Raw genomic sequence first — 25,619 nt, 5'->3', positions numbered from 1 at the left:
GTTTGCATAATTAACCAAGAAAACCCAACAACCACAAGATCCAAAATGAAATCTTTTTTGCAGTATTAGACACAATCCCTATATTTTGCCTATGACATTAAAACAACATTGTAAAAAGAAGATGAGACAAATTGATCATAAGGAGGTCTATAATAGCTGCTGAAAAATCCTTTCAAATATATCCAGAATTTGCATAGGGATAAGTGCAGAAAAAGGTACAAAGAGGCAATAATGTTTGTTGACTTTATACTATTTGGTGGAAATAGAAACACAATTTGTGATCTTGAAGTTAAGAGTGACAAGACATCAGCCAAAAGATAAGCAACTGATTGATTTGATGAGAAAATGAATAGTCCCTTATGTTTAGTTATAAACATAATTACGTTTGATACACTTTTTAAATTTATGTATAAATGATCCCAATTTAGTTTTACATCTATTTAATGTTATGCTATGTATAATTAACATATGGCAAATCATAGCATTAGTAATGCAGGAATTTTTATTTGATGCATACATAAGCACATGGACGGAGTCAGTCGTTAGAGGTTTCATTCGATCAAAGATTATATTATTTATACATGATTAAAATAATTTTTTATATATAAATAATATATGTTGAACCCCTTTCGGCTAGTTCGTGTATCTACTTTTTCAGATTTTGAACCCCCTTATTAAAATTTTTGGCTTTGTCACTGGATTAGCATAGTTAAAAATAAAATTACTGCTAAAAATATTTTTCACATTCCCCCCCCCCCCCCCCCCCCCCGTATTTTTGAGAGATATTTTTCTTTAAAAAAAATATTTTTTGAAGTTGGTGTTGACATTGGGAAATAAAATCATAAAATGTTGTTTCACACAAAACACTTCAACTTTCAAATACCATTTTTCAAATTCGATTACTAATTATTTCCTTTCAAATTTCATTCTAACCATATCCAAATGCTGACTAAGAATATATTGTCGTCTAATATTTATAAATTTTAGATCATAATCTAATATTTTTCTTATAAGACTTTTCGTTTTCTTAAAAAGAATTATTTTTTTATCGTGATCTAACAAATTTACTAAATATTTGTCCCAAAAAGAGAACCGATAAAAACTTCTGCTGAGTGGGCCGGTTTGTAGAGCTGGATTAGTGTGGGCTTAAACCACAAGCCTAAGAATAATTGCAAAAATAACCACTTTGGAGCACTATTATTTAAACAATAGCCCAACAAGGGATAGTGCACTAATTTGTACTATTTCTTTAAACAATGCACATCTGAAATTTACCAATTCGTACATAAATAATTATCTGAAATACTTACAAAAATCCAAATTCTTTCAAATGGCTTAAACCTTTAGCTTAAGAAGGTAAAATTAACATTTACTAACCACTTTTTGAACTTATTTTTTATAAAAAAATAAATATTATAATGAAATTGCTTGTTGATTTTGTTATTTATTTTAAGTATGAGGGTTGAAAATGGCTATTTATGATTTTTATCCGCTAGACAAGTGCACAAACATCGTATGTCTAAAATTTGTTAATTTGTACGTTAAGAGTAATCATCAAATGCCTAAAAATATCCAATTTTTCCTTCTTTCTTTTTTCAATAAATAATATAAGATTCTAAACAAGATCAACTTAGATTTCAATTTTTTACGTTGATTCCCCGCTAAGGTCAAATAATTAGCTTGTTAATCAATTGATGGAACTTGTTACCTAATGGATTTTAATGTTAATTAGTACTTAATCCAATCAAAACAGTCAGATTTGGATAACTCCATCTATTAACAAATTCAAATTCATAAAATAGGTAAAATATAATAGAATAATAAAAATGGATAGAAAAATAAGAGATAGAAGAAAAAATATTATAAAAAGTGAGAGAGTTGAAATGAGTGAAGATATTTTTGAGAGAGTTGAAATGGACTAAAATACACCTAAAATTTTTTGAGTTTCATACCTAAACTATCATATACGCAAGTTTTTGTCTGAACTATCACTAGTTTTGATCAAAATACACATCAACTATAATATATATCAGTTGTTTCATTTTCTTACCTAAAATATATCACCATCGTTCAGGTAGGAAAAAAAAGAGGAACAATTGATAGTTGAGGTGTATTTTGATAAATATATGAATACCTTTCATTTATTAATCTCAATTAATATCTATCTATAACCAACTCTATTATAATATCAGCTCACTGAAAAAAGTTTATTCATATAATATGGAAAGATTATATAAAAAAATAGCTTGTTACTACCTACTTATAAATCATTGTTGTTTTTTAATGTATTGTTGAATCAGTGACAAATGGGATCATTTGCACTTTTGTCCTATTTTGGGTTACTCTTTAATTTTTGTTTTCAAGATGAATAAAATTATATCATCGCATTTATAATACCCATAAGTTATGCTTTACATGATTTTTTTTCTTTAAAAAAACTTATGTCTTACTAGTAGGGGTGTTAAAATGAATTCAAATATAGATAATTCAAATTTTTATGGATAGGGTTCAAGATAGTTTAAAGAAAAAACTAAGTTCATACCCCATAAAAGCAAAATAATTACAAACAAATATCCTTTTACATTTCATACCTCCCAAGGCATGAGATTCGCAAGCAAGATACCATCGCAGTATCATTATACTGATATGATATCACTGAGTCTGATTCAGTCCTTAATGATACCACCACAGTATATCTATATATTGTCATGGTATTATTGATGTCTAGTTCAATCCTTCAGCTACATCTCCGTAAAAACCATCATATACTGGCATGGTATCATTAAATATTGTGATGATATTATAAAGGTTTTTCAAAGTCATTCGATATTACATGAATGACACCACAATATATTCGTATATTATAATGATATTAAAAAATTTTAATGAGACACTTTTAAATACTCCATGATACCATAACAATATATTGATATCTTATCGGTATTATATAAGATTGAACTCTATTTTTAAGAAATAAAAATAAAACTATTTAGAGAAAAATTATTAAAATCACAATCTTATTTATTAAACTAATTAGTAAATATATTCTTTGTGATACTTCATCGGTATGTTGATATCATATCGATATTATATAAAAATTGAGCTTAATTCTCCGTGATACTTCATCGGTATATGATACCCTATCGGTATCATGTAGGCTGATGCTGACGTCAGCATGACGTCAACATGCGAATGTAAAAATAATTAAAGGGGTACATAGGTAATTAGTTTGGCCGAAGGGGTATTTAAAAAAATTATTTAGGGAAGAATTAATTATTTTGCTTTTATGGGATTTCACTGAGTTGTTGTTGTTGTTGTATTTAGGGAAGGGGTATGGAGTGGTAAATTGTTTGTTTAAAGGGTCCATTTTGTATAGTTTTCCCTAATTTAAATTGAGTTCAATCTCAACTCATTCAAGTCTTAATCTATTTTAAAAGGATCTTCAATTGAACCAATTTAATCTCCAATTTCAACCCGCTTTAAGATTCTTTATTTGCATTGATGTAATGTATGTTTTCACATTAAAGGTATAAATTACTATCTATTTTATATCTTTTATGATTTATCTATCCATTTGTAATTTTCTTGAGTTGAAATTCAAATTGTGATTATAATAAATAAATAATTATATATTAAAATTATTGAGATTAAGAGGGATCAGATTGACAGGTCATGACCCAACCTAAATTTCAGCCCAACCCATTTGAGCCTAAAGTAAATTTGAGCGGGTCATAATTCAACCCGATTTCTATTTCAATCCATTTTAATATGGGTTAATTACTAATATATTATATAACATTAATTAAGAGTTTTAGTACATGTTTCACATTTACAAAAAATAGCAGCACTTTTCTTACCCGAAATAATAATAAAAAAATACCTTCTTTTTCTCTCTCTCTCCCTCCTTCTTATTTTTTTTCTTCCATTTTTTCTGTTTCTTTATCTCTTTCTTCCTCTTACTCTTTCTCTCTCTCCTTCTTCTGTTTTTTCTCCTTTTTTATGCCAATTTTTTTCTCTCTCTTTCTTTGTTTCTCTTTTTTCTCTTTTAAAAATAATAATTTTGAATTAGATATTACAAAAATAATGCTTTTACTATTTTTTTTAAAATTATATAAAATTTTTAATGTAAATATATATGTAATGCATTTCTAACACAATAAAAGAAATAAATATAAATGATAAGTGTAATACGTGTTGAATTCAATATATTATACATATTATAGGCATGTTTCAATGCACGTGCTGAATATATAATTAAAATATTTTTTATACAAATGTATTATAAGTATTATGTGTGAATTTAAAATATTCTAGTATTATTCAAATTAATTTGTGTTGTTAGAAATGTATTATATTTGTTGAAATAACAACAATTGAATTCATAACAATGTATAGTATTGAATTCTAATTGTAATACATTTTGAATTCAACATATTATACATATTATAGAAATATTTCAATGCAAGTGGTGAATGTATAACTAAAATATTTTTAATACAATAATATATTCCCTTAATAAGAGAAAAAAATAAAAAAAATTATAATAGATTTTGAATTCAATATATTATAGGCATGTTTCAATGCACGTGGTGAATATATAACTAAAATATTTTTAATATAATAATATATTTTAGCACCATTAATAAGAGAAAAAATAAATAATAATTATAATACATTTTGAAATCAATGTATGATAAATATTATAAGCATCTTTCAACGAATGTGGTGAATATATAATTAAAATATTTTTAATACAAATATATTATAAGTCATTATATGTGAATTTCAAATATTTTGATACTATTAAAATTAATTTTAAATTAGAATAATTAATTATTATTTTTAAAAAAGAAAAAAGAGAAAGATAAAAAATAGATAAAAAAATAAAAAGAGAGAAGAAGCACGAAAAAGAGGAAGAAAGGTAGAGAGAAAAAGAGAAGAGTCACGCAGAAAGAGGAGAAAGAGAGAGGGGAGAAAAAGATAGAAGAGGATAATGGATGGTTTTAGTTATTAATGAAGATAAATATGCTATAGACCGTAATAAATAAAAGTATATTAAAAAAAGATAAATATTAATCTAAAGAAATTCATTTTTTTATTATTTAATATTTTCAATTTCAATCCAACTCGCCCATTTGATACCCTATTTATTAGACACAAGTTCAAGTAATAGCCGAAGGATTAACATAAAAAATTCACTTATTCAAAGAATGATTCATGAAATTTCATAAATTCATAAAAAAAATTAAATTAAAATTATTAAATGAAATCGATAATTATAACGGTGTATCCGTCCCTACCTATGAACAAAGTAACATTTCGTAGAGAGTTGCAAAATTCGTACCAAGAATTTGAAAAGGACAGATAATTAAGTTTAAAAAATATATTAAAAGTTCCCTACCACTTGGAGTATCCTAAAAAAAACACTTGTAAATGAACCTACGTGGCATAATTTCTAAATAAAACATCAAAATAATTTCCCATGTACATTCTTTAAAAAATTTATTCCAACTTTTCTTCTAAAAGAATTAGTCATATTAAAAAAAAAAAAGTCCAATGAAAGAAAATGTCTCTATATCAAAAATGAGTAATTAAGATAAAAAAGAACTTTATATATAATTTTATTCAAACATCAAAATCAAACACAATTAACAAAACCATAAATACCATCTTCATTTTTTAAGATTACTGACCCTTGAAACTCCATATAGCCAGGATTTCAACTCCATATTTTCTATTTATTATTATTTTCAAAATGAGAGTCATTGGAATTAAATTCACCATTATTACTAGACTATAAATACGATTCTAAATTGTTTTAACTTCGTAAGAGAACTTATGTAGGTTACATATATTATTAGAGATATAATTTTTTTTGAAGCCAGCTATTTTAACTGTCATATGAATAGGACAATTCGAACTAAACAAAGAGAAAGAGAGGCTTGTAATGTTATAAAAATAGCTCATCCAAACTTGAGATGATATTACCTACAAATTTTGGTTTACATCAAAGAAGTAATTAGTGATTAATTATTTTCTGTATTGTTCATACTCTCTAAAAGTGATGTTGTACACGTGTTGAGTTCATCAAAATACACTATTTCTAAAGAATTTTGCGCACATCTCACCTTATTTTCAAAAAGTCTAAAAAACATAGATTATATCACATATTTACTTCTCCGTATAAGTAACATACAAGTCAAAAGTCAAACAATTTTGATCAAGTCTCATCTTGTTTGTGCTAAACACTACTCCCCCATCCCCACAACCCCAATATATATATCATTAATTTTTATTTTATTTTTAATTTTGATTTCTCATCCGATATTCAGTATTAATATTGAAGTATGATTAATTCGAATTCACGTAGCGTATGACCCTATTTAAAGGCAAGCATTTCCTATCAAGAAATTTTTCATATCCACAACTCGACTCGAGACATCTGATTAATAAAAAAGTGGTTTAATCCATAACACCATATCTTTTGATGGTCATTATTTTTTTTTTATTTGAACTATTTCTCAATTTAATCGTGACAATAATAACTGCGTCTCATTTCAAAACTAATCAGAGTCAATTATAAAGATTCTCTTTATACTTGCTGTCCTTTTTTGTCCCATTTATAGTTGGTGTTAGTACTCTACAAAAAATCCAAACTGTCCCAAAAAAGAAACAAAAAACACACAAACACACAGTACTCTTTTAGCAATATTATAAACTCTTTCACTTAATAGCAATGTCAGTTACATGTTCTTGAGATCCTTAGTTTGAACAAACAATATTTTTTGATACTTTTAATAGCGTGGCGATAAAAAAAAGAAAGGTAATTGTCTTGACAACAAACACGTCATTGACTGATAGTTTATATTCCGAGCTGATTAACAAAAAAATGAGAGGATTTAGGCTTGGAAGGAGATTGGTGAGAGTCTTCAAGTTGTTCATTCATAGGAGAAAAAAGGGAAAAATCAGCTACAAACGTTTGGGATCTTCCAATTGTGCAATAAAAGCAATTTCAAAGCTATGTAATTTTGGAAATTTGTTGAAGCATGGGGTTAAAAATGTCAATTTTGCGAATCCCAGTTCGGGTTATATTCGGGTCGGTTCAGAATTGATGGATCAGAACCAAATACCAAAGGGTCATTTGGCTGTTTATGTTGGTGAAAAACAGGATGTTGCATGTAGAGTTTTAGTGCCTGTGATTTACTTTAATCATCCTTTGTTTGTTGATTTGTTAAGAGAGGCTGAAATGGTTTATGGGTTCAATCATTCGGGTGGGATCCAAATCCCTTGTCGGATATCCGAATTCGAGAACATTCAATCAAGAATCGCCGCCATGGGTGGTGGTGGAAGTTGTCGCACGAGGCGGAGCTGGAGGTGTAAGTACTGGTGAGTTATGAAGTTATTAGATTTGTCTTTGATTATTTGATCATGTCGGAATTTGTACATATTTATGTTAATTTAGTGATCAGTCCGTTAGTTTCTTTTATCACACTCGAAAAAAAGATGTCTGAGTGTGAGAAGATCTAATTTAGTTATTGTATTTGCCCTTTCATGAAGAAAAGAAATAAATTTTATTTATGTTGAAACTCTTAAATTCTTCAAATAAATCAATGTTATTAAATCTTTAGGATAAATATTAATATTGATTTGAAGAGTCGTTAACATAATAGTCATATACAAACGACGATGGAAAATAAAACATAGTAGGATAACATACAAATAGCTTTCTTAGTATACATTTTCTTAAATTATACATCCACTTCTTCAATGTAATAGAAGACTATACATCAATAAATATAAAATATTTAATTCTTCGATGTGATAATGAATTCGAACTTTAATAAGGATAGTGAATGCGTTCGCACCTGTTATTTTATTCACCACCATTATGCTATATGACAGACAATAGGAAGAATGGTAACAGATAAAATTTGACTCAGAAACAAGCAAATCAACTTCAAGCTGTCAATTACCTCATAGTGTGGCCATATAATATGGCCATACATTGTATTGCATAGTTATTTGCTTGTTTCTTGTGATTTACTGGCTGTGTTTCTCATATAAAATCTAGCACTTCCAACTAAGAGAGCAACATGATCAAAACAAACTCGAAAAGCAGCAAGCCAGAGTGAAACATGACTGTCAAAAACAGAACAAAGTACTTGCGAAAATTTATCCCAACACTGCAGCTTATGCTCTCCTCTTTCCGTGTATGGACGAAACACCAGCAGCACCAATCAAAGAATCATCAATTTATTCATGTAAGGACTCAATTGCTCATCAAACAAATCCTACTTGCAATGTCAATCAGTGGAGTGTTTAGTTGTCGGTTGAGACCAAGTTGACGTGTCTAGATGTGCATTGTCAAAGCTGGAGTGCTTACTTGGCAGATAAGGCTAAGTTTGAGTGTCTATTTATGAATTACGCCATTAGAATTCCCGGTCTACTCAAAACAAGGCAATAGAGCCATAAGGGTAATGTTAATATTTGCCCCTCCATGAATACCATTTCAATTTCAACTGAAACAACAATGGGGGAGCCCCTAAGATTCCACGTGCCAGCCGTGGATCATACACATCAAACTGTACCCGAGCCAAAGAATCTAAAATGACCTGGGCAGGCACAGCAGGCAAAAGCAAAGGACGAGCTTCAGCTGGAACGCTTCCAGCCAATTCTCGAGCCTTCTGGATATGTGCATTAGCTACAGATGCCATTTCAAAAACTGCATCACAAAGGGCCTCACGCGAGTCCTTTCTGATCTCTGATTGACCACTTTGGTGAACCAACAAACCATGTTTCTCAGCCACCTTGGCTGGTATATATGAAAACTGATAGTTTCGACTAGCATGGTATGGCAGTGATTTAAGCAACAAAAGCAGTCCACTTGCCTTACCAATATGTGAAGCAGCATGGTCTGCTGCTGTGGATTTAATACCACCTGCTTGAAGTGTAGAGTACAGAATAGTTGATGTTGTGTCCTCAGCATAACGCTCCAATTCTTCAACAGTTTGTGGAATATCATTATTTTCTCTATTTGCATCATTTATTCGGGCTTCCACAGCTCGTTTCAGCCAACTCTTGCTAACCTTGTGTTCAGATACTACAGAGGTGAGGGCCTGAGCTACTGGATGCTCAATTACCTTGTTTGAATAGATCTTGTCCAAAGCTTCTTGCCACCACAGCAAGCGCATAAGACCAATTTTGGGATCAGATGCAACATCCATAGCTCGGGATGTCTCGACATTGAAAGCTCGGAGCGCAAATGCAGCCTTCCTCATGTCTGCGGGAAGTTCAAGAAGGCAGAGGTAGTGATGATAATCATAACGTCGTACTTGCTGCACACAATAGGATAAAGCAGCTCTTATACCACCGGACAAGGAAGCACCATTCATTTCAATCCCAAGTGTGCTTCCTACAGTCACAAACATGAGTGTAGAAATCAACAACGTAGCATTAACTGCATATGAAACTACTAATGGTAGGGCATGCATTGGAGAAGGGAAAATTAAGACAGCCATAACCCTTTTTTCAGTAACAGAAAACAAATAGAAGGATAAATAGAATGGATCGAGTACCTATCCTCATACATACAAATTAACTTGGCTTGACATGGAGGACATGATACATGTTTATGTGTTGAAAAGACGGTTTAAATCGATTTCAACATTTTAAAGAAAAAATCAACTTAAAAGGAGTCGCCACTTAATTTTCTAAAGAAATTAAGAAAACTTAATTTAAAAGATTCTAAAAGATTAAGTTTTAAAAATTAGAGAAAACTGAGTAAGAGGTTCATTTTACTACTTTAAAAAGGTTTTAGCACTTAAAGTAGCCGCTAACACGCGGTTATCCATCGATTTGAAAACTTTGGCTATTTAAAAATAATTTGAAAGAAAAACAATATAAACTCTTTTGAAGAAAAGATCAACTTGAACATTTAAAGTAATTTGAAAGGAGGGACTATTTGTTAAAATGGCCAAGTAAAAGAAAACGTTTGAGTAAAATCATTTTAGGAAGAGTAAATCAATCATATAAAAAAACTGCTATTGGCATAACAACCGGTACACCATAGGTTAGCCCAACCCAGTCCTCTCGTACTAGGGTTGGCTCCTCGCAGTTCTCTCTTTAACACCAACGGTAGACCAAATAATACAATGCAAGCAAAAGTTCCTAGATTCATGGAGATATAGAACAGCACTAGAAAAATCCCATCAAGATAGATTGAATCGACGACCTATACTTCAACTAAAGGCACAAGGGCGTAGCGAGCACAGATCAGAGGAAATGCACATGGGTCTCCTTGAAGAACGGAGTCTAGGGTAAAGAAAGAAAGGTACGAGTGAAGTAGCTTACTATTGCTCTTTGATTTGTCAGGTATACTACGAAGAATGGCATGGATCGGTAGCCTTTTTCTTAGAGTGGATTGAGGAAGAAGTGGAACTCAGATGAGAACGTAGTCTTGCTGCATCTCCTGAAGGAGAAGGGGCTAGGCGAGTGCCTGATCGAATTGATCAGGTCATGTAGGAATCAAAAGAAAGTTTCTTATCGAGAGACAGATTACAGCAAAAATGACTCATGAGGATAGCTGGTGGATAAGATAGACATAACCAAAACTCTGCCTAAATCTTGAAACTGTTGAGCCACATGCTTTCTATGGGAAACTCGAGACTCTTTAGAATTGTGAATTTCTAGTTATCACACGCACTTGGTGCGCTTGACTTTCTTCCAAATTCTTTTTTAACCAAATGTTCAAATGACACTGTTTGGGGTATTTTAAATTAATTAAGTAGATAGAAGAAAGTATTAAATAGATAAGGAGTAGATGAGTGAGTGAGTCCTCACCGACCTGAGCGATTTCGATCACCCTGCCGAAGCAGCTTTCTTTCTTCAGGTAGTGAAGTCACTCCGGTTTGTGTATGACTTGACGCTCTAAAGTCTGTATCTTGCCCCTAGTTACTTAATCGTATTCGACTTCTATCGCAGATCTGTTATTTCTTACGCATTTCTTTCCATTAGCTCTCCAAGCTTCCTATCTTTCAAAGTTTTCATTTTTGATCGAATTCCGTCTAGTAAGCCTCGAGATCTTACAGATGCTGTTGAGAATCGTCATTAACCAATCATGTATCGGACGCACCGTAGAGATAAGCTGCCCATGAGCATCATGGCATGATCGCTCGCTATCTGGCTGGAAAAGATGGTCCGGAAGCTTCCTCTCTTCCTAGCAGCGCATCAGCAACATCAACGATTACAGTGTTAACGGCGCATGTGCAACTGCTACTGAGGCTGATATGCGACATCCCTAACTAGAGGAATAGATGGGAAGCTAACGAAAGGGTTGGGATTCGCCTCGCCTAATGCATCTCGGTTCGAGTCCGAGTGGCTCCGCTGCTTACCCAATGGACCACTTAGAATAGACCGAATCAAAGGCGGTAAGCATTCTGTAATCATTCCAAGTTTTCCAGGCTGCCCATTCTCTTTGTATGAAAAGTAGGAGTAGGAAATGTCGTAGGTAATAGGGAATTGGTCGCCGTTCATTCCAGAACGGTCACCCGAAAAACGAATAAACAACGACATCAATGCTGTGGAACTCGGGTAGGCTTGTGGCATACCTCTGCCCTAAGCTAACAGCTTTCTTATGATATTAATAGTTGGATGAAAAGAAACCATCTCTCGAGCCCCAAAGAAAACCCCCTACCCTTTGTAAAGTCCAAGAATGAATGCTTATTAAGGAATCGGTAAGCTGATGTGCCATTACTGGGCTCCATCCTCTGGCAATTATCGACTCGGGAATGAACGAAGTCGCTTCACTTCAAAGTAGAGGTTTGTGGTAACGGTGGACTGACAGATCAGCTCCAAGGCCTGAGTGTAGAAGAATAAAGTTTTTAGCATTAGGATTATTCTCAGAGAGGGCCATCCCCCCCCTAGTAGGGTGGTTAAAGAGGAGGTTGCGGATTTCTGACCTCCGAGCCGGAGGCAGACAAAAAAGCTAAACATCTTTTTTCTTTCGCGCGAGAAAAAAAGCACTTTTGGGGGCTGACGGTACTCCTTTGGATGGTTTCTCTTCTTTTAGGAAATTTAATTAAGTTAAACCAAACTAAAATTAACATCTAAGCAAAATCATAAATAATTAAATTATTACAACCCGTGAGATGAATATTTAACCCTAACCATCTAAGCAACCATAACAGCCACGAATCCAAATTTATGTTATTATCGAGATGAATATTTAACCCTAAACATGTGACATATATTGAAGAACTCAAGCTAAACAAGACAGAAGGATGAAGAGGTAGTTACATAAAGAAAACCAAATATTTGACAAGTTTGACAGGTTATCAAAACAAAATAAGAGCATTAATAGACTGACTGACCAAATAACAGATTAAAAGAGAAGACAATTATTCCATGAGCAAGCTCTGATTTAAAATAAATGCAGGGTAAGGCAGACTTCATCAAAACATAAAGAGGAGATAAAGGAATTTCATACATCATACTAATAGCTCCTCTAGATCAATGTTCAACAACTAAGAAAGAACTCACATCATCATCTTAAATAAGGCAGTAACCATGTAGAAAATCAACCAATATCATAGGTCTAAAAAATACAGTAAACAAGTTAACAAAAACAAATCTGTTAATAGCAACTAAAGGCAGGTTCACGCGTAAAGCAAAATTCTCGAAGACACTAACAAACTCTCCCAAAACTCACTAACCCCTAAGGAAGAGATTCCACATGATATTTCATATATATGATAAGAGGAACGCCAGTTGATTATGAATTAGTATTGGCCAGTGACATTAAACAATTAAAAAAAAATTGGTTCTTTGTAACTATAGCTTATCCATAATGTAACTATAGCTTATCCATAATCCAATACCAAGTAACTGAACTATAACAATTAAATCCCAACACGCGAGCTACTGCTGCCTCACTCAAATAAATAAACACCATACAAATCATACTAGATGAACATTATTTTTTAAAGAAATCACAAGAAACAGCAAATCGTCTTAAGGCAGCACGTTGGTGATTTCCAATTTTTTTGGAGAATGACAGGAGGGGTTATCCTTGAGCGGGTGCAGGAAATTGATCGCAAGTCTGTACATCACAAATCAAACAGGTAAATATACAAGTAAATCTCAATCCATGGTGATCATTTCTTTAATTTCGTTACTCACTCTCACAGTTTGGTATCTATCAACTTACTTAGAGATCAACTTTAAGTAAGAATCTATAAATAAATATTTATGATAAAGAGTATTACTAGTGATCTGTTGTTTTGTCAACACTTGATACTGTCATGAATATTTACAATTGATTATCTTAGGTAATAATCTTTCTTTCTTTTATCGAACACTGATGATAGGCTATAAACACGAGTTTTTAGCTACATGTCGCCCTTTCATTTACTACACTTTAATTGTGTTTGAACTATAATGTTATCATTTTATACTCATTATGTGTGTTTTATTGTACAAGACTTGTCCCTGAGCTAATGAACAATTGTTGAGCTAAAGCGGATGTTTTGAGAGTTTGAAGTCTTGAGTAGAAGTTCAAGATGATGATCCAGGATCATGTTTCGGGTTCAAGGGTTGTGAGCACGCAAGAGAATGTTACTTCCTACACAATTTGATTCAATACGGAAGTTTGAATCGGTCGTTGTTTGTAATGTTTTCTTATTCTTATTCTTCAATGTTCTTATTGTCTTGCAACCGACATATGATGAAAATCTGTCGAGAGATGAGTAAAATACACAGCAGGAGACATGCTATGGTTTGACTTATAAGAACAAAGGGACAATCTTTATATGATAGAACACTTCAAAAGTCTGCATTGGAAGATTGATAGGCAATACAAAGTGCCAAAAAGAACTCCAATAACAGAAAAGATATAATTTTGAGCATATCAAAGATTATAATATAACTCTGACAGTGAAGATGTGAACTGAAAGAGAGGTATAAACAGTAAGCTAGATAGAATTGAATGAATAATTTCAATTGAGCATTCAAAAATAGAGTGAAGTTGCAAGAGGCCATCAACTTTCAGCCACACTACAGAAAAAAAGAAAAACTTTATAGGTCATTTCCCGATCAATAATCGCTCATACATACTAAAATTGCTTCATTCCAACTCTATTAATCGATCCAATTTCAAGTCACGAGCACAACTAACATCCTGTAATTATCCGAATCTTAAACATCAGGAAGCCATACTTAGACAGTAAACACAGCGTATAACATGAGCTCACTAGATAGATTTTGAAGTAACACATGGAACATATAATCGCCGCTTAGTTACGAATCAGAACGAAGAAGATTTCACAGATACTTAGCACTCGAGTGAAAAACACGATGCATATCACTAATCTGGATTCAAACGCGATACAGTAACTTACGATTTAGACAAACATTTTATAGACTGTAAAGAGAAACTAAATAGATGAAGACGAAATTACCTTTTCGAAAGCCGGAACTAGGACGAGCTTAAGACGGCGATTCCACACTCCGACTAGTGAAGCTCCGACAATGAAGTTCCGGTGAACGGCGATTCCATACGCGTATGTACGTTACGCTTTTGGGTTTTTGATGGGTATAATGGTGGTCGTTTGGGAAGAAGGATAGAGTTATTGGGCTGTTGGGTCGGTAGGCTTTTGGGAAGAAGGATGGAGTTATTGGGCTGTTGGGTGTTGTAATGTTGTGAGGATCTAATGAGTTGGAGAATTGGAATTGGAAAAATTAATCGCGCAAACATATATTAGTTAATTAGTTAGTATAGTTATAATTTAGCTAATTTATTATTAATATTTAGAGTTAATTACGGTTAAAATTTATATAATTCACATATTTGTATAATTCGAAATTTGTATAATAAAATTTATATGACTTTTGTATAATATAATTTGTATAACTGTTTAAAGTTAAGATATTTGTGTTTGTTTAAATTCGTTATTTCAAGTTTATACAAAAATAGTTCAATTATCCGTGAATTATACAAATCCGCAAATTATACAAACAAGACAGATTAAACTATAGCTACATAAGTCCTCAACTACACACAATACGTTCTGTGGACTTGGATAATTCTTTTTCTTTTTATCTTTATTGTTTCTGATTTTCTAACATTAATACAGGAGAAAATATCTATACTATTTTTTTCGTGGACATTGCTATTCGTCTCATTAAAGGATATAGGTTCGAGCTGTGTTCAGTTTTACTGCAATAATTGATAATTTTTTGCGATTCTATTGTTATAATAGTTAAAGTTTAACTTGTCACTCTAAGGACAAGTTACTTGTAAGAACAAAAGGTTGTTTTTATTTTCTCCTAAATACATGAAATTAGAATCGCCTCATATTCATAAAATCAATTTATACACGTACCATTGTATATTGTATTTAACATTACAACAAGTAAAATACACTGATAATATAAAAATTCGTTACAACATCACTTGCATATACATAACTAAAATCCATATTCATATAATAGGAAGTCTGACCAATTCTTTTCCATAACCTCTACAACTCTTAATACATATATCAATACAAACATGATACACATAATAATCACTTTTCTCATTTTTACACTCATTTTCATGAATACAAGCTTTAACACACCCTTTTTCCTCTTCAATCTCATTATTCATCACTAATTCTTCATGATGATTATTTATCAAAAAAGAAGAAGAATTTAAAAGCATAATGAAAAAGAAAAAGAAAAAGAAAAGAGGAGTGAGATTCTGCCTTTTATTCATCTTTTTTGCAAAACTCCAACAATTTTTATTATATATATAGAGAATTTAGATTATTGTTGATCATAAATGTGTAATTTTGATGTGTATTTATACTTGCAAAATTTGACATAGCTGGAAATTGGACCCTATAGGATAACAAATCCAATAATTAAGCAATTGATTTGCCAAAGATTTTCAGTGACAAATAAAAAAATAATTAAGCACCAAGACAGATCTCAAATCCCAAGAATAAACAATTACTCCTTCGGTCTCAATTTATGTGGTGGTGTTTAAATCTTCAAGAGTTAGCGAATTTTTTACTATAATTTTTTCATGTCTTTTAAAGGTATTTTTAAGTTTTTTTTTTGTAACTTATAATACTTTTTTATGTAGATTTTAAATATGTAAAATAAATTTAAAAAATAATGATTCTATTTCCAAAGTTACAGTCATAATTAAAAAGATTTATTTTTAAATTCCGAATTACGACATATAAATTAGAATAGAAGGAGTGCATGTTACAGAATTAGAAGATTGGATCATGCTTCTCAAAGATGTAGACATTAAATGTAGTACTCTTTACCTAACCACAATTTTTTATATGCTTTTTAAATTATTAATTATTGTGATATATAATATTTTTACATAGTTTTTAAAAATATAAATTTATTTTAGAAATCTGAACTACGACATATAAATTAGGACAAAGAAGTATATGTGATAGCAGATTGGATCATGCTTCTGATCAAAGATGTAGCCATTAAATGTACAGCTAGAGGTGACTTAATTTGTACTTGTAATTGGGAAAAAAATAATGAAAAAAAAAAGATAAAAATTAAAGAAAACTTGTTTTGAAGCTATATATTTTGATTTATGGTTTATAATACTAAATGCATCCTTATAAAATGAGAATCTTTACTAGAGAAAAATTTTGTGACATGGACGGCTAACTCAACTTGATTAATCGAGCTGATGAGATTTTTGATCGGATTTCAAAAAGTATTTTTTATTATGTAGATCATAACTGAGCTTTCAATCAGATTCTTTTTGCCTCACTTGTTAGGGCTCTCTCGAGTTGGAGCAAATATCTCTTTTACTAAGGATAAAATAGTTTTACAAAAATAATTTTAATTAATCTTTTCTTAAGAGGTATGTTTAAGATAAACATAACAACAATGTAACAATATACTTACTGTGATCCACGAATCGGGTTTGGGGAGAGTGAGATCCACTCAAATATTATTTTTATTTTTGTGGGGTAGATATTTTATTTTCAATAAATTAAACCCTCGATGAGTGTAAAAGAGAAACACGATAAATAATTTGAGACGGAAATAGTAGTATAATCACAAGTTGCCTTGATAGTCAAGTTAATCTTTGAAAAGAGATCGACTGTATTAATAAGTAATGATATCTCATTAATTAATTAACCTTCATTAAAGACTCTGTAAACTACAAATATTATATTGTAATTAAGTCTTCAATTTGTTGAAAATAATTACAACTAATGAAATTATATATATGGTTGACTGTAAAAAAATATTTAGATGAAATTTCACATCTTTATAGATAATTATCAAACTAATTAAAACTAGATCCATCATCCACGCCGTATAAGTTGTTTATTTACTTCTTTTTCCCTTATGAGTTTAAATTTTATGGATAGTAATTGTTCCAAGTCTGTTTCGAAAACTTTCATTTTCAATCGAATGTCTATTGAAAATAATCCTGAATCTTGCTTGTAAAATATGTATGCACCCTAGCTAGAAAGCATACAATCAAGGATAAATCTACCAGTGTAAATATTCTAAGTCAAACACGATGATAGATTTAGTAATGGGTGATCTTAAACTTCCAACTCTAGCTCGTGACAAATTTTCAGAGTCAAAATTTGTCAAACTTAACATTTTACTCACAAAAAAAAAGATTAAAAGTTCACGACCACCCACATCCAGACAATCTAGTAAATTACCCTATTCTATGATGATATGTGAGTTAGCATAAAATTGCATCTTTGTTTCTTCGAATGAGTTGGTCTTTAAGTTTTTTCATTTACAGTTGAACTTATACATAATAAATATATAATTTGTAGGATAATATGAAAATATAAACTTATATTCCACAAACAAATTATTATCTATTACGAATGACAAACACTGGGTACCTTACAGAAATCTCACTAGTATAGGAGCTAATTACTTAGATACAAACTAGTTTGTAATATTACAAATCTTACCAGATTTTGAATTTTAGATACATGTATTTGGCTCATTCAGATACATATATCTCGGATACATGAAGTCAAAATTAAGTGTAATTTATTCTAAATACATCGTTCAGTTACAAAGCTCGCTTGCTTCCCTCCTATCTTGCTCGCGTATCTAGTATCTTAGACACATGTATCTAGTGTTATTCACATGTATCTGAAAAATATAGACAAATCTCACTCGCTTCCCTCCTGTTCTCGCTCGCCTCTCTCCCTATTTCAGTGTATCTGGTAGCAAAGAAATATGCATCTAAGTGTATCTGACTTGAAATCTGATATGATATTATTAATTAGTGAGACAATATGTACTTATTCCAAACTATAGAAATTAGTAAATATGGTTGAAATGTTTGTGTAATTAAGTAATTATCCCATAAATTAAAGACCAGCCCAAAATAGGGGGCAAAAGTGAAAATGACCCATGAGTTAGACCATATGAGAAATATTTGTCGGCCCATATTACTCTAAGCCCATCAAACTTTATGGACTTGTATGTAACAGAGATCCAACACACTACCTATTACTTAGGCCCAAAGACCCCAGTATTTTTTATTTTTCAAAATGGGGGTAGGGGAACATGGGCGTATCTAGGTGGGGATCACCGGGTTCACGTGAACCCATGCTCCCCTTCCTAAATCATATATATTAGTATTATATTTTTTTTAAAAATACTTAAATATAGAAATGTGAGCCCACACTCGAAGTATCACATAATGCGATGATAATAGTGCATCCATTCTCTCGAAATTCTGAATACGCCTCTGTAGGGAAAGAGATTATAAGGTAGTGAATCGAACCATTACCAACAGGGTGAAAATTGAGGTAACGAAAAATACTCAGTAAATATCAAAATAATGAATGCATAGTATATTTTTCCTCTTCTCATTTTGCATATACTATCCAATTTTATCATTTATCAATTTTTTTTATAAAATCTGGAGTCGCTTTTAATAATAAGTATTTTATTCTTCAAATTGAGCCTTTGAATCTCGATTAATTGAACCTCAAAACAAATATCGAACACAGAGAGGGAAATGAAGACAAAAGCCTTTTGTTAGTTTGGGTGCATCTATAACTCAAGAGAGGTGATTTGACTCGTATCAATTTTTTTTAAAAAAATTGTCTAACTTCCTTTGTAAGAATATGGTTCTTATACGAGTTTCTGGTTTAGACAATTGATAGCTGTAAAGTGTGGATAAAATAAAGTGAGGATAAAATATATAAGAGAAGTATAGTAACCTTTCATATTTTTTCTGAATCTCCTTGTAAGAAATTCTGATTAACACTAAATGTAAGATTATTAATACTACGATAGTACCATTATTTTTTGTGAATAATTCCAAGGATATTACGGTCATTTTAGCAAAAAATGTGCTTATCAACACTTTGCAACCAAACATATCAACTACTTATTATCAATTTCAACATGTCCATACATATACATAACTTTTTGTTTGTAAAATTAGTTTTAACACCTAAATGGCTAAAAGTACATAGAAAAAAATTGCTAGCAAGATGACACTTTATGAGTGTTTCTCTGCAAATTGATAAACCAAAGCAAGTGCATTACTAGTAACTTGTAAAGCAACAAAAACCCTAACCCTAATAGAATCCTTAATTTTTCCATCCATAGAAGGATTATTAAACATATCAAGACAAGTATTTTCATCAGTAAGTGCAGCACTAATCCAAGTTTGAACATTACTAACATGCCAAGTAAATTCCTCTCTTCTTGATGCTAATTTACCACTTTGCCCTAGCTCGGGGATCGATCGATTAAGTTGATGAACACAATCATTCATGTTGAATGAACAATCTTTAGCAGCTTGTAATTCTCTTGTCTTTAGGCCCCTCATTCTTGTGACCATTGAAATGTATGTTGAAGCAATTTTGGCCTTCGATAAACTCACCGATAATGCTGCATGAGCAAGTTGTTGCTCGTTTAGTTGAATGGTGTTTGCGTAGGCGGAGAGAGATTGAACACATATGGTAGGGTATAAAGTTGTTTTACAAGAGGTCATTATGAAATTCGTGGTGTTTGAATTTTGAGACGTGACAGACTCAGTAATGATTGCGAGAATACAATGGAAGGACAAGAAAACTAGTAAGAAGTGAAGAGTAAGATTGGCCATATTTTATTTTGGAGTTGGACTTTTGAAATGACTTAACTCAAGTGGAGTGTGCATGATCCTCTTCTTAGGGGAAGCTTTATATAGAGTTGAAAAGAGTTGTTAGTTAGGGTTTTTCCTAATACAAATTGACATTATATTGTAAAGAATCAATTAATAATATATTTTAATTAGTGCCTAGTGGAGAAGCCATAATCAAGGAAGAGGATTCAAAATTTCCCCTTGAAAATTGAATTCGTTTATCGTAGAGTTTATTTTCTCGATTAGCGCTTTCAACAATTTGTTTTCATTCTCCTGCACTTAAATTTGAGATTTCTGATTAAGAATGGAAGTATCACAATCCATATTGATTATAATCATTTTGGTTTGGCGTTTAAATTATTATTTCTTTTTTATTTTCAAGTTATTCTAATTTATTCCAGCTAGAATATGACATTTTTCTATTCAATTGCAGATGTGAAGGAAGCTTCACAATTTTTATTTTATATTTTTTGGCTCAAACTTATCAACAATTAAAATTTAGATAGACATGTAACAAAGTTAAAGGTAACGTAATAAGATATCCAAATTCAATCTATAACAACGTGCTTTGTCTACTTTGAGAGTAGAGAGAACCGACACTATTTTATATTTATATATTGTTTGAGAAAACATTATTAAATTTAATGAAATTCGTACTGAATTTATTTTCGCTCGAACTATCAAGAATTATAGTAGAATAGTAAATATTTCTTTACATATCATGAGAAATTAATCTCAGGGTCGAGCTTTGAAACTATAGTCCCTTTTAAAGAGCACTAACCTAGTGGCAGGATCAACATTTGTCCAATCAATATTTATACCGATATGTCTTTACTGAAAAATCACACTATATAAATAAATAATTCATGTTAATTTTTTTTATTATATGTTTTTTGGTTTGCTTATTTCCTTTTTCTTGGAGAAAAACTTCGTCTTGATATTCAATAACACTCACTCACCATAGTGAGAGTTGTTATTACACGAATTTATTTTAATCAGAGAATCACGAATATCAAATGATTAGATAAAAAATTAAGCAACAAGTGTAATTAGTGTGAAATGCTAATAGTCAACTCTGAAGTAGGCAAATTAATTAAACGATTAAACTAATATCATAAAATAATACCTGCAAGAAAATTTAAACACAAGATTGTCAAAATCTTGAAGGGAAACTTTGACCAATCTCATAAATTGAAATTTAAATAAAAAAATAAAATAAAATAAAATAAAATATATATATATATATATATATATATATATTTTAAAAAATTAAAATATTTATAATAGAGATTTTAGTCCCTCAAATATCGATAAATTCCATATGCAATGTGCACTTTTTGCTTCCTCCGCTTGTAATTTTTCCAAATTATTAACCATTATATTACTTAATCAAATACACATTAGGTTGATTTTGTACTATTATTTCATATTTAAAGATGATATAATTTTAAAATAGTCTAAATATTACATATTTTCTATATAAAAGGAATCCAAAACACTCATTTTAATAAATCAAAAGATAAAATATATTTAGTCATATATCATAAACAGTGGAATTAAAAATCTACCAATAAAAAAAGGACAAAAAAATGTTAGTGTCTCTATTTTAAATTAAGGTCTGTGCCTCGTTTTTTGAAATACAACTGTAACACTAATCTTAAGAAACAACTAATTATTAATCAATTTGAAGTATTATAAGCTTTATTTTCATGAATAAATAGTATATAAAATAATCTTATTTAAATTTAATCGAGTCCAACATGTAATTTTTTTTCTCTTTTTGCTTGCAAAGAAAAAAAGATTATGAAATCAATTTGTGTGTCTCAGCAATCATCAAATTTAACACATCGATAATAAGAGAATTGGTTATCACTAGAATATAAAATGATTAATTTCACATAAGATCATTCAATTTTTAGTTTATCGCACTAAAATTATAACATAAATATTTAACGAAAAAAATAATTTAAATATGCTTATATATTACAAAAAATTAAAATTTCCCAATTAAAGTGATATAGCAACGGACATGGTCATAAAGAAAACTGCATAATATCGAAAAATATTACCCGTTTGGATATGTTTCGAAAAGTACGTAAAAATAATTTAAATTATAATAATTGAAATAAAATTGTCCGCACTCAGTATTTACATCAAATAAATAAATAAATAAATAAAATAAATATGTTTATAAGACTTTTAGCACTTCATCATGGTTTATTTAACTTGTATTATATCTTATAATATTGCTTAGCTATAGTAAATATATATTGATTAATGGAAACACGTGATACAAATAAATATTTAATTTAATTATATTACACTCATAGTCACGGACTTAAAATCTTGAATCTAACCTCTATTTAAAATATTGCGAACAAAATTTATTTAAGGACTAAGATAAACATTTCACCTTTCTAGAAGTGCATCTTGGGTATGAAAAAACATATTTGAAATAAATTTTCTCAAAAAATACTTTCCATCAAAATGAAAAGAAAAAAAAAACTCTTATAGTAAGAACGTTATTTCTAAATTAAACTAGAACGGCATTCCACGAATGCGCACAAAACATTTGGTGGATGCGATTTATAAGCGAATTTGAAATTTTAAAAAATATATAAATTAATATAAAATATTATGCTACGTAACTTCATATATAATATTTTATAAAATTATAACGGAAAAAAGTACTATAAATTATAACTTAATAGTGATTCAGGCGGCTTGTCCCATTGGGTGATAACGGCGGTGCAAGATGATTAGCAGATCAAATGTATTATCGCTGAAGGGGAGGAGGTTATGAATTGTGTGGTCTTGGTTTGAGGTGAGGATTGTTGGGTAGCAAATCCATCCCACATCGGATGGAGAGGAAGAAATGTATCAATATATAAGTGTTTACCCAACTCCATTAGTATGAGGCCTTTTGAAAAATGCCCAAAAATAAGTTCGTGAGGGCTTGACTCAAAGCGGACAATATCATACTAATGTGGAGTTGAGGTGACGGTATGCGCGGTCCCAACAATATGTTTGTTCATTAGTAAATGCATAAAATTCAAGCAAAAAAAAGGAATAATTCTGGTTTATATATAGCTAGAATTGGCTTCTCTCACTGTTAGAACTTATTCCTAAACGAAACTAGAGTGGCATTCTACAAATGCGTATAAAAGTAGGGTATTTTACTTAAAATCTATAGTGAAAAAATCTAATTATAATTTATTCCTATTTTTTTGGTAATTATCCGAATTCCTTTTTTTTTTTTAAATTTCTGATACATACGAATGACGCTGATACATCGCGATATTATACATAAGTCTTTTTCATGATACATCGCTAGTTGATACAAACCAAACATTGTAATATCAATAAAACTTATGAATCAACTTATAACACCTAATATATCATGAAGACAACAAAAATAGCAATAAAACTTATGTTTTGCTGATACATTTTGTGTTTGGTTTGTATCAACTAACGATGTATCATAAAAAGGACTTATGTATCATACCGCGATGTATCAGCATCATTCCTATGTATCAGAAGAGGGATTTTTGAAATTCTTACAAATAGTAGAGAATAATTAAAAATATAGAAATATAAGGTATGTAATTTGATAATTTTTCCATAAAAGTACGCATCCGATGGATGCAATTTATTAACAAATTTAAATCATTTAAAGATACACATATTAGCATAGAATATTACACGATGTAACCTTAATATATAATATTATTTAAAATTATAACTGGAAAAAACGTTATGCATAATGTGAACCACGTATAATAGTATATTTAAAGTGCATGCTTATGCATAAAATATGGGCTAAATGGGGTATAGTGTTATATATACTCCCTCCTACACAAATTTATTTGATTAGTTATGACATGACACGAAATTTAAGAAAGTAACGAAGATTTTTGAATCTTGTGGTCTAAAATCAAAGATAGATAGAAAATATTAAAATGCCTTTTAATCTTCTAATATTAAACATGTCATGTAAAAAGTTGAAATTAAAAAATTGTCAAAAAAGGGAGGAATTTTTTTTTTAGCTTGGCAACATAAATGTAAGTTGTTTGGTAGCTGTGATAAGAAGCAAGTTGTCCATGTATTAGTTTTTGTATAATTTATACGACGTTCGGTAGGTATATATGAAATAAGTTATTCATATATAAAATTTATACAACGTTTGGTTGACAATCTAGAAACTCACATAATTAATACATATATAAGTTATGAGAGAATCTATATATAATTTTATACAGGATAGATGGTGGACTAACTAAAACATGCATAAGTGACAGTATAACCAATAGATATAATAACTAATTCCCGGACAACTAATAACTAATGATTCCTACATTACTAATACTTATATAACTCTAATAAGCTACCAAATGACTATTCAATTGGACCTTTTCTATTCTACTGCTGATTAAACTTAAATTCTTGATATAATTAGTTAACTTCGACTCATAAACGAGTGAATTAATAACTAAAATTTGAGAAAATAATTTTTGCTCAAATTACTTTGAATGATACTTCTAGTATTCTAATACATGTTTCTTGGCTGGCCAGGGGTGTACATGAATCGGGTTGGTTCGGTTTTTTTACAAACCAAACCAAATTATTTGTTTCGGGTTATTAAATCTATAAACCAAACCAATAAAAATCGGGTTTTTCGATATCAATTTTTCTCGGATTTTTCGGGGTTTTTCTGAGTTTCTCAGGTTTTTCATAGAGCCCGTTTGGACCAACTTAAAGCCCCTTTTCAGCTTTTGGACGTGTTTGCCTAATGCTAACTTTAAGCCAGAAAATTCTTAAAGTCAGTCAAAAATGAAAAGTTAGGATTCCTAACTTTTTTTTTCTAAGTGCTTAAAGTCATTTTCTTAAACCATGGAAATTACTTTTATATCCCTTATATTTTAACTAAATTTCCAAACTACCCTTTTTATTCTTTTAACCCTAAAATTCACATAATTTTCCTCATTTAAGCACTTTTATCCAAATACTCAACTGCTTATTTATAAAAATAACTTTCAGTACTTTAAAGTTCTAAAAGCACTTCATATATAAAAGTTACTTTTTTTAAGCCCATCCAAACGGGCTCATAGTATCTAATAAATAGCACAGAGCAGTGCTTCTTAAAAAGAGTTCTAGTACAAAATATCAACATATAAAATGGAGGCAGAACACTGTTTGAAGTTTTAACTTTATAATATAACTTTATAAGATGAGTTTTTTTTGTATATTATTTAGATGTGTTTCTCAAGTCCAAATCTAAATGTAAGAAAGAAAACAAAAATTATGAAATTTTTTTTAAAAATATTTATAAATTACATTTTAATAAATATTTTTATGTATAACATAATTTAAAAGTAGTATATCTATAATCGGGTCGGTTTGGGTTCGGTTTGACTTTTTTTAGTTAAAACCAAACCAACCCTATAATGGTCGTTTTTTTTTTTCCAAACACCAA

At 30.4% G+C, this 25,619-nt stretch overlaps 3 protein-coding genes across 3 annotated transcripts; 1 reads left to right on the top strand and 2 right to left on the bottom strand.

Annotated features, from left to right (window-relative positions):
- Positions 1-1,468: 1,468 nt before the first annotated feature.
- LOC129889716 (auxin-responsive protein SAUR36-like) lies at positions 1,469-7,535 on the top strand. The gene is made up of 2 exons (XM_055965123.1): positions 1,469-1,513; positions 6,767-7,535. Exons 1-2 carry the CDS (start codon positions 1,469-1,471, stop codon positions 7,388-7,390), a joined length of 669 nt encoding a protein of 222 aa, XP_055821098.1. The 3' UTR covers positions 7,391-7,535.
- Positions 7,536-7,819: 284 nt separating this feature from the next.
- LOC129888714 (uncharacterized) lies at positions 7,820-14,689 on the bottom strand. Its single transcript, XM_055963692.1, has 2 exons — positions 14,454-14,689; positions 7,820-9,412 (listed from the first exon to the last, which is right to left on the bottom strand). The coding sequence occupies exon 2, from the start codon at positions 9,390-9,392 to the stop codon at positions 8,481-8,483; it is 912 nt and encodes a 303-aa protein (XP_055819667.1). The 5' UTR covers positions 9,393-9,412; positions 14,454-14,689; the 3' UTR covers positions 7,820-8,480.
- Positions 14,690-19,397: 4,708 nt separating this feature from the next.
- Positions 19,398-20,164, bottom strand: LOC129888713 (21 kDa protein-like). The gene has a single exon (XM_055963691.1). The coding sequence runs from the start codon at positions 20,126-20,128 to the stop codon at positions 19,520-19,522; it is 609 nt and encodes a 202-aa protein (XP_055819666.1). The 5' UTR covers positions 20,129-20,164; the 3' UTR covers positions 19,398-19,519.
- Positions 20,165-25,619: the final 5,455 nt, after the last annotated feature.

Source organism: Solanum dulcamara, chromosome 5, assembly GCF_947179165.1.
Source record: "Solanum dulcamara chromosome 5, daSolDulc1.2, whole genome shotgun sequence".
Taxonomy (NCBI): domain Eukaryota; kingdom Viridiplantae; phylum Streptophyta; class Magnoliopsida; order Solanales; family Solanaceae; genus Solanum; species Solanum dulcamara.
Note: the sequence above shows the minus strand (reverse complement) of the source record. Positions and strands in the feature narration are given on the sequence as shown.

Excerpts from the sequence above, each read along its gene's own strand:
- LOC129888714 (XM_055963692.1), bottom strand. The coding sequence starts at position 9,392 with ATGAATGGTGCTTCCTTGTCCGGTGGTATAAGAGCTGCTTTATCCTAT.
- LOC129889716 (XM_055965123.1), top strand. The coding sequence starts at position 1,469 with ATGGCTATTTATGATTTTTATCCGCTAGACAAGTGCACAAACATC. Across the intron at positions 1,514-6,766 it reads TAGACAAGTGCACAAACATC|TTTGAACAAACAATATTTTT; the intron begins GTATGTCTAAAA and ends TGAGATCCTTAG.
- LOC129888713 (XM_055963691.1), bottom strand. The coding sequence starts at position 20,128 with ATGGCCAATCTTACTCTTCACTTCTTACTAGTTTTCTTGTCCTTCCAT.